The following is a 12,444-nucleotide window of genomic DNA, read 5'->3' as shown; positions in this document are numbered from 1 at the left end:
ACGACCACGGAGGAAAAAAAATCTAATGTTCTTGTAATATTTACATGCTTATACAGTTTTACAGTGTGGTCTATTGAACATGAGTGTGACACAATGGTTAGACGACTGCATTACTCAAGTTAGCCACCGGAGGAGGTGGCGCAGTGGTGAGACAACGGATCCGTTATGGAGATGGTCTCTAATTCGCACACAGACATACGTGCTCACGTTTTCTGTGATTTCCCTAACTAAGGCGAATGCCATTATACGAGGGTTGAAACTTAAATAGTTGCAACTATTTATTCACAACCGATACAAACGAATTACATGTTTGCACCTGTTACTGTCCTTCAAAGTAGTCACCAGCGTTGTGGAGAACTCGTTGCCAGCGATGTGGAAAGCGTAGCCTTTTCTGTTGATGGTGCGAATGGAGCGGTCTAAAGTTATGATGATTCTCGTGTGCAACTGTGATGGTGTTGTCCTAACGCATTACGTTCCTTCACGGCAGACCGTCAGAGCACAGTATTACTGTTCGTTTTTGGAGCATCAAATACGACCAACTTTGCGAAAGAAGCAGTGACACTTTCTGCGCAGCCCACCCATCATTTTGCACGACAATGCGCGGGCGCATACAGCGCAGGGTGTGGCTGCTCTGTTCTGTCGACGGGACTGGGAAGTACTGTACCATCCACCATACTCCGCGAACTTAAGTCCTTGTGACTTTGATTTGATTCCGAAGATGAAGGAACCACTTCATGGCATTCGCTTCAGAACTGTTCCAGAGATTCGACCGGCAGTAGACTGCTCCATTCTCACTATCAACGGAACAGGCTCTGATAACGGTATACTATGCCTTCCACATAGCTGGCAACAGGTTCTACACAACGCTGGAGACTACTTTGAAGGACAGTAACATGTGCAAACATGTAACTATTTTGTATCGGTTGTGAATAAATAGTTGCCACTATTGAAGTTCCAACTCCCGTAGTTAGCCCATTTCCTCGCTCACCCTTCCAGAATTCGAAATTGTGCACCGTCTCTAACGACCAGGTCGTCGACAGGACATTAGACGTTATCCTTCCTTTTTACACACTAGCCATAACGAAGCGAGGAAAACAACCCTCGCGTTGCAGAAAGTGTGAACAGCAATTTTACAGAAAATTTTCGAAGGCTTCTTGACTTAATACCTCGCAAAAATCAGCGATATACTAGGGTCACTCCAAAAGAAATGCACACTATTTGTAAACATACAGTTTTCATTCTGCATGTATGAAAATTTTACAGTGTGTGGGCATATCCTTTCCGCTTGTTTTCAAACTTAGTTCAACCTGTTCCCGTGAGTGGCCCCGTCACAGCATGTCTTCAAGATGGCTGCTACACTTGATGTTCGTCAGAAGCAACATGCTGTCATACAATTCCTGTGCTGTGAGAACGAGACAGTGGGAAATGCCCACATCCAATCCAGTTCACCCAAGAAAAAAAAATTCAAAACTTCACCTTCTGCTGGAAAAGTTATGGCTACGGTGTTTTTCTATTCCGAAGGACATCATCCCAAGTGGAACCACCATAAATTCTGATGCATATGTGACGACACTGAAGAAACTTCAAGCTCGACTGAGTCGTGTTCGACCACATCGGCAAAAACAGGGTGTTTTGCTGTTGCACGACAATGCACGGCCACATGTCAGTCAAAAAACCATGGAAGCGATCACAAAACTTGGATGGGCAACACTGAAACTCCCGCCTTACAGTCCTGACCTGGCTCCATGTGACTATCATCACTTTGGGAAACTTAAAGACTCTCTTCGTGGAACAAGGTTTGACGATGATGAATTCCTTGTGCACGCTGCCAAACAGTGGCCCCAACAGGTTGGTCCAGAATTTTACGGTCCGTGTATCCAGGCGCTGGTTCCAAGATGGCGTAAGGCCATTGGGAGGGATGGAAATTATGTGGAGAAATGAAAATATTGTTCCTAAAGGATGTATCTACACACTGTAAAATTTTCAAACATGTAGAATAAAAGATGGATTTTAAAAAAATAATGTGCATTTCTTTTGGAGTGACCCTAGTATTATAGAACGAGATGGTCATATTCTACACCTGAGTGAGTCCAACTGTGTCTGGAAAAGAACTTAAAAGTGTTAACATCGCATCGCTGTAGTACAAGTCCTCCACGAACACTCTGTGCTTCGCAGGCTCAGTTTCCATGAGCCAATAGGGCACGTCTGGTAGAAGACGGTTCTCGCGTCGCCGCCACGAGCGGGGTTCGGTCTGCGCGGTGGCGTGACCGCCTGCCTCCGGAATAGCTGGCGGACATGATGCATACATTAGCGCCGCGATAGCGCCGAAATATATACGGCGCCCATCCGGAAGCACGCCGCTCAAAACCCACTACGTGACACCCCAAGGCGGCCCGAGCTGTCGCAAATGCGCCGTATCCTGTTCCTGGCCCTGCGGCAAGAGTTCGCGCGAACCTCTCACAGTGACTATAAACACGAAAATGTCTCCGTAACGCTTTAGTAAATATGCTGCTAAACGTGTGGCTATGGGGAGGAAAGAGGGAGGCTATATGCAGATCACCCGAAACAGGAGAACACTGACCTCTCGTTCCTAGTCATGAGTCATTTTGACACAAAGTAAGAAACATTCATAGAAAGAGGCACTTTTCCCGTAACGCTTGTCTGTATTATCAAGCGCTTGTATAACTTGAGAAATAATGTTAGTATCGCAGATTTTCCTTAGAAAGAAAGAAAAGCATTTCCCCAATACCGGCTCTTAACAGACTCTAAATTTCTGCTTACATCACCTTCAGTACGTAGTCCAACACCATTAATTGCAAAATACAGTCGATCATCTGAAAGGAAACATGTCTCATTAAGAACAGGATACATTGTTCGTTAAAGAAACCAATATCTGTATTACAGCACAGTTAGTCCTAATACATACACTACTGGCCATTAAAATTGCTACAACAAGAAGAAATGAAGATGATAAACGGATATTCATTGGACAAATATATAATACTAGAACTGACATGTGATTACATTTTCACGCAGTTTGGGTGCATAGATCCTGAGAAATCAGTACCCAGAACAACGACCTCTGGCCGTAATAACGGCCTTGATACGCCTTGGCTTTGAGTCAAACACAGCTTGGATGGCGTGTACAGGTACAGCTGCCCATGCAGCTTCAACACGATACCACAGTCCATCAAGAGTAGTGACTGGCGTATTGTGACGAGCTAGTTTCTCAGCCACCATTTACCAGACGTTTTCAATTGGTGAGAGATCTGGAGAACGTGCTGGCCAGGCCAGCAGTCGGACATTTTCTGTATCCAGAAAAGCCCGTACAGGACCTGCGACATGCGGTCGTGCATTATCCTGCTGAAATGTAGGGTTTCGCAGGGATCGAATGAAGGATAGAGCCACGGGTCGTAACACATCTGAAATGTAACGTCCACTTTTCACAGTGCCGTCAATATGAAAAAAGGGGTGTCCGAGACTTGTAAACAATGGCACCCCAAACCATTACGCCGGATAATACGCCAGTATGGCGATGACGAATACACGCTTCCAATGTGCGTTCACCGCGATGTCGACAAACACGGATGCGACCATCATGATGCCGTAAACAGAATCTGGATACATCCGAAAAAAATGACGTTTTGCCATCCGTGGGCCCAGGTTCGTCCACCGTCGCAGGCGCTCGAGTCTGTCAAGGGTAACCGCAGCCATGGTCTCCGAACTGATAGTCCATTCTGCTGCAAACGTCGTCGAACTGTTCGTGCAGATGGTTGTTGTTTTGCAAACGTCCCCATCTGTTGACTCAGGGATCGAGACGTAGCTGCACGATCCGTTACAGCCATGCGGATAGGACGCCTTTCATCTCGACTGCTAGTGATACGAAGCCGTTGGGATCCAGCCCCGCATTCCGTATTACCCTCGTGAATCCACCGATTCCATATTCTGCTAACAACCAGCGAGCAGCAACGTCGCGATTCGATAAACCGCAATCGCGATAGGCTACAATCCGACCTTTACCAAAGTCGGAAACTTGATGGTACGCATTTCTCCTCCTTACACGAGGCATCACAACAACGTTTCACCAGGCAACGCCGGTCAACTGCTGTTTGTGTATGAGAAATCGGTTGGAAACTTTCCTCATGTCAGCACGTTGTAGGTGTCGCTACCGGCGCCAAACTTGTGTAAATGCTATGAAAAGCTGATCATTTGCATATCACAGCATCTTCTCCCTGTCGGTTAAATTTCACTTCTGTAGCACGTCGTCTTCGTGGTGTAGCAATTTTAATGGCCAGTAGTGTAGACATCTAAATAATACTGGAACATCAGGGGAGGAAAATAGCAAGTACAATAATTACTGAAAGTAAATCGAATGTAGGTAATTTAAAGTCACTTTACTGTTTCCGAGTCCAAGGTTTCTTCTTTTAAAAAATACTGACTTAAAAATCTTCACTGATAGGTGCTGCATGCTCCACAACTTTCAGGTATATATTAAAAGAAATCTTCTGTACACTGAGAGGTGCACTACAAAGGTTTTATTTGCCAAAACCAGTCCTTGGGTTTATAACCTATCATCAGTGGCATCTGATATAGAGGAATAAACAACTGCATGTGCAACGATTTCTTCAAAATGATGAGTGTACATAAATAACAGCAATATAAGTCTACTTATATTATGGACTTCTATAGCAATGACAGGCTTGTCAGTTAAGGGGACAGGATCTGAAATAATTCCTACAACACAGTACACAGTTTGCCATATATGTTACTGCTGTCAAATTTTAGGTAGTGGCAGTTGCTGTTAATGTTTGACATAACTAGTAGTGCATTTCTTCCTGTGAAGTGTAAGTTGCTGCGTACAGGAGGAATTTTCTTATTTCTTCTGTAACACCAAAAAAATAAGTTACACGCTTCTTCAACACTACTCACAAAATTTGTTGAAAGTTGTCCTATTGGTGTAGTTGCAAAGTTCAGTCCTTCGCCGGCCGCGGTGGTCTCGCGGTTCTAGGCGCGCAGTCCGGAACCGTGCGACTGCTACGGTCGCAGGTTCGAATCCTGCCTCGGGCATGGATGTGTGTGATGTCCTTAGGTTAGTTAGGTTTAATTAGTTCTAAGTTCTAGGGGACTAATTACCACAGCGGTTGAGTCCCATAGTGCTCAGAGTCATTTGAACCACTTTTTTTCAGTCCTTCACCTAATACAAACAACATCGCATTTAAACTGATGCAAATGGAAATGAACGTATGGCATCAGTGGCCAGAAGTTCCCAGGTGGGAAGTTCGGCCGCCAAGTGCAAGTCTTATTGAGTGCGACGCCACATTGGGCGACTTGTGCGTCGACAACGGGGATGAAATGATGATGAGGACAGCACAACGACCAGGCCCTGAGAAGAGAAAATCTCCCACCCCGAGCCGGGAATCGAACCCGGGCCCGCATGCGTGGTGTTCCAACGCGCTGACCATTCAGCTATTGGGGCGGACATTTAAACTGATTTTACATGTGTAAAAGCGTAGAGAATTAATTATGTTCGAGAATAAATGTTTCCAGATCAATCTGTGGAGCAATTTGTCGCAACTCAGCACTGGATTCTTGTCGCGGCATCGAGTTTGACATCGTTTGAGCCTACGGAAGCTCCGAGGGCGGACGAGTGACGTTTCAGTACCATTCGATTTTTTCTAACCAGACTCCAACAAGGCTACCGCACTGTATTTCATATAGAAAAACAGAATACTTAGTTGGAACCGGTCGGTCCACACACGTGAGTCAGCATGCGCTTTCTGTGCAGTTTGCAGCGGCATTTTGGGGAGGTCCGACTGCAGTGAGGTTACACGCGTGTTGCAGTGTCCGACTACACGCTGCTGGAGGTGCTGAAGGAGGAGCCGGTCCGCGTGACGATCCGCGGCATGCGACGCACCTTCTACCCGCCGCTGCACCACCCGCCCAGCGACACCGCGCCGCCCGAGAAGCGCCTCCAGCTCGCCTGGGTGTATCCTTGCACGACCGCCCGGCGAGCAGCAGGGGCACTGCGTCTGCCTGCAACAGTTGCGGAAACAAAACCGCTTGTACTTATTCAAAAAAAAAAAAAAAATGACGACGCACCAGGAAGGAATTATCCAAAAGGGACGGAAATCAGCAGATGTGACGTACCCGTACGTGTACAAACAAATAAATCATTAGAATTTCAGAAAGCTTGGGTGATTTAGTCGAGAGAAATAGCATCACAAATTGAGCAAGCGTTGAACATTTTAAGGGGGACAGGACGTCAAACGGGCTGACTTGGAGCAGGAGAGGCACTACAGGACATTTTAATTTCCATTGTCTGTACTTTTACAAATAAATTTATAAAACTTTTTAGCATGACCACGAAAGATTCGGGATTCACACCCATAGCAGTTGAAGTTCAAAAACGTAACAAAATAATTTTTTTCTTGTATCTGAAATTTCATCAGTTTTCCACTTATTATTGGTTGCATTTGTTCCTATAGGTACACTTTTCTTCTCAACTAGGAGAGATTTTTCGATGAATTTTGCACAGCATACGAACCATAGTTACAGGTGTATGAAATTCTAGAATTTACCAAATCTATTAAAAGCTGTGGTAAAAATTTAGATAATTAACAATAAAATTTGAGTTTTTTCTAAACACGAAGTTTAAAATGTAACCGCTTATTCATTTTTTAATAAATTAAATAAATTCTTGAGTTTCATGCATCTGTAAGTATGGTTTGTATGCTGTGCAAAATTCATCGGAGAGTATCTCCTACTTATGAAGAAAAGTGTACCTACAGCATCAAATTCTGCCAACAGTAACTGAAAAAATGATGAAATTTCACATGTAAAAAAAAATATTTTGTCATGTTTGTCAACCTCCACTGTTGTGAGTGTGAATCCTGAATCCTTTCTGGTCATGCTGACAAAGTTTTATAAATTTATTTGTAAAAGTGTAGACAGTGGAAATTAAAATGTCCTGTGGTGCCTCTCCTGCTCCAAGTCGGCCCGTTTGACCTCCTACCCCCTGAAAGAGCATAGTTCTTATATAAAAAAACAGCGATCTGTAATTATTATAAATAAACTGGAAGCAGTCTTTATCGCTTAACTTTTTTAATGCTGACCGGTTTCAAACTTTATATCAGATCAGCTTCGGACCTACAATAAACTGGAATTGGTATGAACATATAAAAGACGAAATCATATATTAATCAAGCAGTAAATAACACTGATATACCATGAATGTCTGCCGGAGGCGGTGGTGCGTGGCAATCATCTTGTTTGTGGCTGATGGTGTACTGCACGTAAAGACCACCAGCCTCTAATTAAATACATGAAGCCCCGCCCACGGTTATTGGCACAATGTCATTAATTTTATGCTCATGATAGCCATCGCGTTGCATCCTATGCAGACCAACTACAGTAACGGTAATATAGCTCCTACTTTATAAAATTTCTGTAATATTCCACTACTGATATCGCATATCAGTCGTAACAATTTAGAAGTTATTTTGACGAGATGTCTTTCAATTAAAATGTTAATGGTAACAGGAACTCATGTGCATATCACTTACTTGTATCATGTACTGATCGACCTTCGTTTGGTCTCCCTGGCAACTTTAGAGCGACCAGAACGCTTTCTCCACGGGTAGCCTTGCAACGGTACTTTCGCCTTCTCGTCAATACGCTACCATAACATTTAAGTTCTACCACTGTAAAGACGGAAGATCCGCGATTCGGAATGTCAGAACTGTGCAGCACGTAGCGGCAGGAACACCACCACAAAATCACTGAGCACTAGCACTCCAAACCATCGACTCTCGAAGAGAGATTTTAACCGTGTTCAACCCAATGGTAAAGTATCGAACTATTTTTCTCAGAATAATACAGTTTGGGCGAAAAGCAGTGTGAATAATTACTTTTGGAAACCTTTTATCAGACAAAGCCTATTATAACAATAAACTGTTTCGCTTAATAAAACATCCGCCAGCCAAAATCGGGCACAGTGTCTACACAAAAAGATGAAGTCAATTTTCGACGCTGAATAAATAACTACCTTCACTTACTACGGTCACTTGGCAATAAGTACTATTAATCCCACTTTCTGTTACTTATTGAATTTATCACTAGACTTCAGTAATTATTTAAAGAAGATACACATATGTTTCAACAAGGATAAAAAATATTAAACTTATAGCTATCGTTCATATGACCAAAACTATTATTTAACACGACTATATTTCATTTCTTTAGGACTGTTATTTGTTACCGTTTTATTAACACTAATATTTGTCTGGATTTCTTTGACATGGAGAAGCAACACGAACAATTACTGTTAAGATCGTTGCAGTTAAACAATTACGTTACTTTACTTTCAGAAATACTATTGAAAACTTATCCTCATGGTGGCCCTTAAATTGATACGTGCAAACTTTAGTATTTAATAATGATTTTCAGAATTTACTACCAAAACAGTACTCCTGCCTGTAATTTACTATTATTCGAGCTTCCATAAACATCAGGATACTCGGAATAAATTCGTTTAGGTAAGGACCCTACTGAGGTAAATGACATAGGAAAATCACGGTTAAACACAAAGGTACATTTAACACTTATATCCCACTGATTGAAGATGGATGGTTCATACTGTGATACACTTCTAAATAAAGTAGTTTGCCTGTTACTGATGTCGAAGGTGGCGTGAGGCGGTGCTGCGTAGTAACATTGCGCTGGCACGGCTCTTAATGTACATAGCTCTGTCTTCCTCTTGGTGGCGACGATGGAATTGCTAATTTCTGAGCTATTAATTTATTGCCGTACTGCTCCAATCATGTAGAACACGTCCGAGGCCAAAACCCAGTCTTGCAGGTAAATTCGGGGCCTCTAGTGCTTGACCAAAGCAATGCGTGTTCACCACTTGCAGTGCAGCTACCGTCTGTATATGCCACTTGCGCGCCAATTCTCACTCGCGCTCCCCACCACCTTTTCCATTACACCACAGAACGAAGTTCCGTTCTACCTATGATCCCTACACCTTTTCAATTTACACTTCTGCTTACAAAAAACCTAAGTATGAACCATCCACAATTGCATGACAGCATAAACATACAAAATTGACGTAATTAATTACAGTTGTACTTGAAATATTAGATAATTATTTACAAAATATGTTTTAATACATTTATTCCACCTACGTCAAAGAGGTTATTTCAAACAGATAAACTACAGTTAATAAAAGCTTTCTCTCGTGATAGTATTTGCTTAATTTTTTAGAATTATTATGGATCAAAAAATTTTAAAATATACAGATTAATGGCAGTATTATGTTTACAATAGCATTACAGCCTCTTTGGCCCTAGTAAGACGAGTAGGTAGCCATGTTACTAGAGTGGCATCATCTTTGCGTTGATCGATAACAGTACATGATAGAAGGCCACACTCTTTACGTCGCAGTAATTACCTTTTTACACAATATTTTATAAGCTTTAAGATTTTAACATGTTTTATAAGTCCTATAGATGGTAATAATGACTTAAAGTAACTACCACGTTACTTCCTTAAGCGGCAGAAATGCAACTTACGTGACTGGCTATCCATGACGTAATGCCGGAGACGGTGGGTGGGGCATCATGTATTCATGTTTTTAATTAGAGGCTGGTGTGCTTCACGTTGAAGTACACCACCAGCCACAAACAAGAGAATTGCCATGCGTCATTGCCTGCGGCAGACGTTATTTACTGCTTCATGAATATATGATTTCGTCCTTTATGTGTACGTATCAATTCCTGTTTATTGTAGGTCCGAAGATGGTCTGATAAAAAGATCGAAAGCGGTCACCATTAAAAAACTTAAGCGATCAAGTCTGCTTCCAGTTTATTTATAAGGGTTAGTTTTCACTAGAGTGAGGTGTCGCAGGATGTAGGTACTGAGATGTCTGCGTACGTCTGGTTAAAGTTAACCATTCATACGCGCTCATCTGGAGATAGATTGGGTCGAAGTCGAACGAAGGGTAGCCGTCTAAAGGGCAGAGGAAAAAAGTGCCAAGGCATGAGATAGTGAAAAAAAAAACTTCTGCGATAGTTAGGTCGGGTGGTAAGAGCAGTAGCGGATGTCTTGCTGCCTGCGACAGGTCAGGCAAGGGTAGGCTTTGTTAGTAGTGGGTATTATGCATGGCGATGCCTTTGACGTTGTGCGGTGCTGTTACTCGGCGGCAACCTGCAACAGTTAGGTTTACTATCGTTTTTGTGTCCGATATGTCATATATCGGATGCACAATGTAGGGTGATGTTGGCGATTTGTTTGTGCGTCAGTGGGTGAGCTCGTCGGTTTCCCTGATGTGGCCTGTTGGTCGGCTTTAATACCAGCTGGTAATTTCCAGTCAACGTTGCTGATATGCAGGGACTTACCGACGTTTGTCGCTGGTTGGTGTATGTTAGCTTGCTATAGGTGGTTGTGCCCTAGCTAGTAATGTCATTGGCCGCTTATGCTTCCACCTATAGTTGATAGTTGTGATAGCAGGCTAACACCCACTGACGCTTTTGTACACGTCTTGCTGGGGCAGCGCCTAGCACGGCGTGGTCCAATTCCGCGTACAATTGGCCGCTGTTTCCTCACCGCCTTCTCTGGTCTTGCGTTCCGCAGCTTCGTTCCGGCGTTTCTGGTTTTGCCAGATTGGTAGGAGCCCTCTTCTTTTCATTACTGATCGGACACGGTTGTTGAAAATTTGTGCCACCATTCGGATACGAACCGTCTAGCTACAGCTGGAGCTGCACTGCTTTTCATCTACTCCTGGCAGTTAATCCTTTCAGACCTGATTTTTTTCTGGACGAAGAAAACTTTTCCTTCGTACTGTAATGCTCTTAGACGATTTTTTAATGATTTTAAATGCAAGATTTATACAAAAATATGTACTTGTACCTGTTTTCAAAACATGCTTTGTACACTTGGCTTCTTTTTATGGGCTAAAATAACTAATTCTGCAACATTCATCTTTGTAATAAATAAACTGGTCATTCTGTAAATACTATGCACTATAACAATAACAATGATGTTCGTACACACATTGTAATATAACTACCCAAACACTTCCGTGTATTCTGGCGGTCACAGGATGTTGCGTACTGCTACACCGTCTTTTTGATATTGTATGGTGAAGTCCAACAGTTGGCAGTACTTGTACATGATAAAAAAATTGAACATTCACAAATGGGTACATGCGCTTTCCACTGGGGAAATATATTTCTGTTTCACGAAAGAGACAGCAAAATTTTATGTACGTAATTGTGGGTAGTGGGTCTGAAAAGGTTGATACTAAAAGTACGCAAGCAGCGAAGTTAGTAGTGTTCATTACCTGTGGTGTGGTGTATAGAAAGCCCTTGACAGTGACGTCAGATACGGGTACCGCGGCACGGACTCTCACCGGAACCTGTGGGTGCTGCCGACGGGGGAGATGCTGTACTACGTGGCCGCAGTCGCCGTGCTGTACGACCGGGACGAGGACTGCCAGCGGCACTACACGGGGCACACCGAGGACATCCTCTGGTGAGTACCCAACATCCTGACAGTGCACTCAACGGTGCCATGTAGCTCATTTGCCTTTTGGATCGATTCACTTTGTAGAACGGTTACTCTGTAAGAAGATTGTACCCTCCAAATACTATTCTGGAATGTCTGCCAAGTACACGTCTATGGCTGCTATAATATCTACAAATTTAAAACAACGTTTCCAAATCAGAAATATCCTTAGATGGAACAGCATAAGGCAGTGATGCAGTCTTTCTCCCCAACTGTTCAACCTATACTTCGAAAAGCAATCACAGAAATGATAGAAGTATTCAGATGGGGGATTAAAATTTATGGCCAATGGTGTGATGCAGTGGATACACCGGTTCCCGTCAGATCACCAATGTTAAGCGCTGTCGGGCGTGGCTGGCACTTGGATGGGTGACCATCCGGGCCGCCATACGCTGTTACCATTTTTCGTGGTGCACTCAGCCTCGTGATGCCAATTAAGGAGCTACTGGACCGAATAGTAGCGGTTACGGTCAAAGGAAACCATCATAACGACCGGTAGAGCGGTGTGCTGACCACACGCCCCTCCTATCTGCATCCTGAGCTGAGGATGACATAGCGGTCGCATGGTCTCGATGGGCCACTCATGGCCTGAAGACGGAGTGCTGCTGACCAATGGTAAGGTTGACTGACAACATTGCTATACTTGGCGAACGTTAGGAAGACTTACAGTAGCTGTTTGGATTGGTATAGTGAACATCGAATATGAACTAATGGTAAAGCTAAGAAAAAAGGAAGGATGAGAGTAGCGATAAACGGAACGCCAAAATTGTGGCGCATGAAGTACACGATGTGAAGAAAAACAACACATGGTGTACGAAGCAAGGTGGTCATACCAAACTTACAGCACAGGCAAAGAGGGCATTCCTCACTAGAAGAATGCTA

At 43.3% G+C, this 12,444-nt stretch overlaps 1 protein-coding gene across 1 annotated transcript in view; it reads left to right on the top strand.

Annotated features, from left to right (window-relative positions):
* LOC126354637 (echinoderm microtubule-associated protein-like CG42247) overlaps positions 1-12,444 on the top strand; it is a 287,858-nt gene that overhangs the window by 138,341 nt on the left and 137,073 nt on the right. The window contains exons 4-5 of the mRNA XM_050004406.1: positions 5,842-5,986; positions 11,380-11,529. Coding sequence (XP_049860363.1) covers positions 5,842-5,986; positions 11,380-11,529 — 295 coding nt within the window. The remainder of the gene's footprint in view (positions 1-5,841; positions 5,987-11,379; positions 11,530-12,444) is intronic.

Source organism: Schistocerca gregaria, chromosome 3 (genome assembly GCF_023897955.1).
Source record: "Schistocerca gregaria isolate iqSchGreg1 chromosome 3, iqSchGreg1.2, whole genome shotgun sequence".
NCBI lineage: Eukaryota > Metazoa > Arthropoda > Insecta > Orthoptera > Acrididae > Schistocerca > Schistocerca gregaria.
This window is presented reverse-complemented; position numbering and strand designations above follow the sequence as displayed.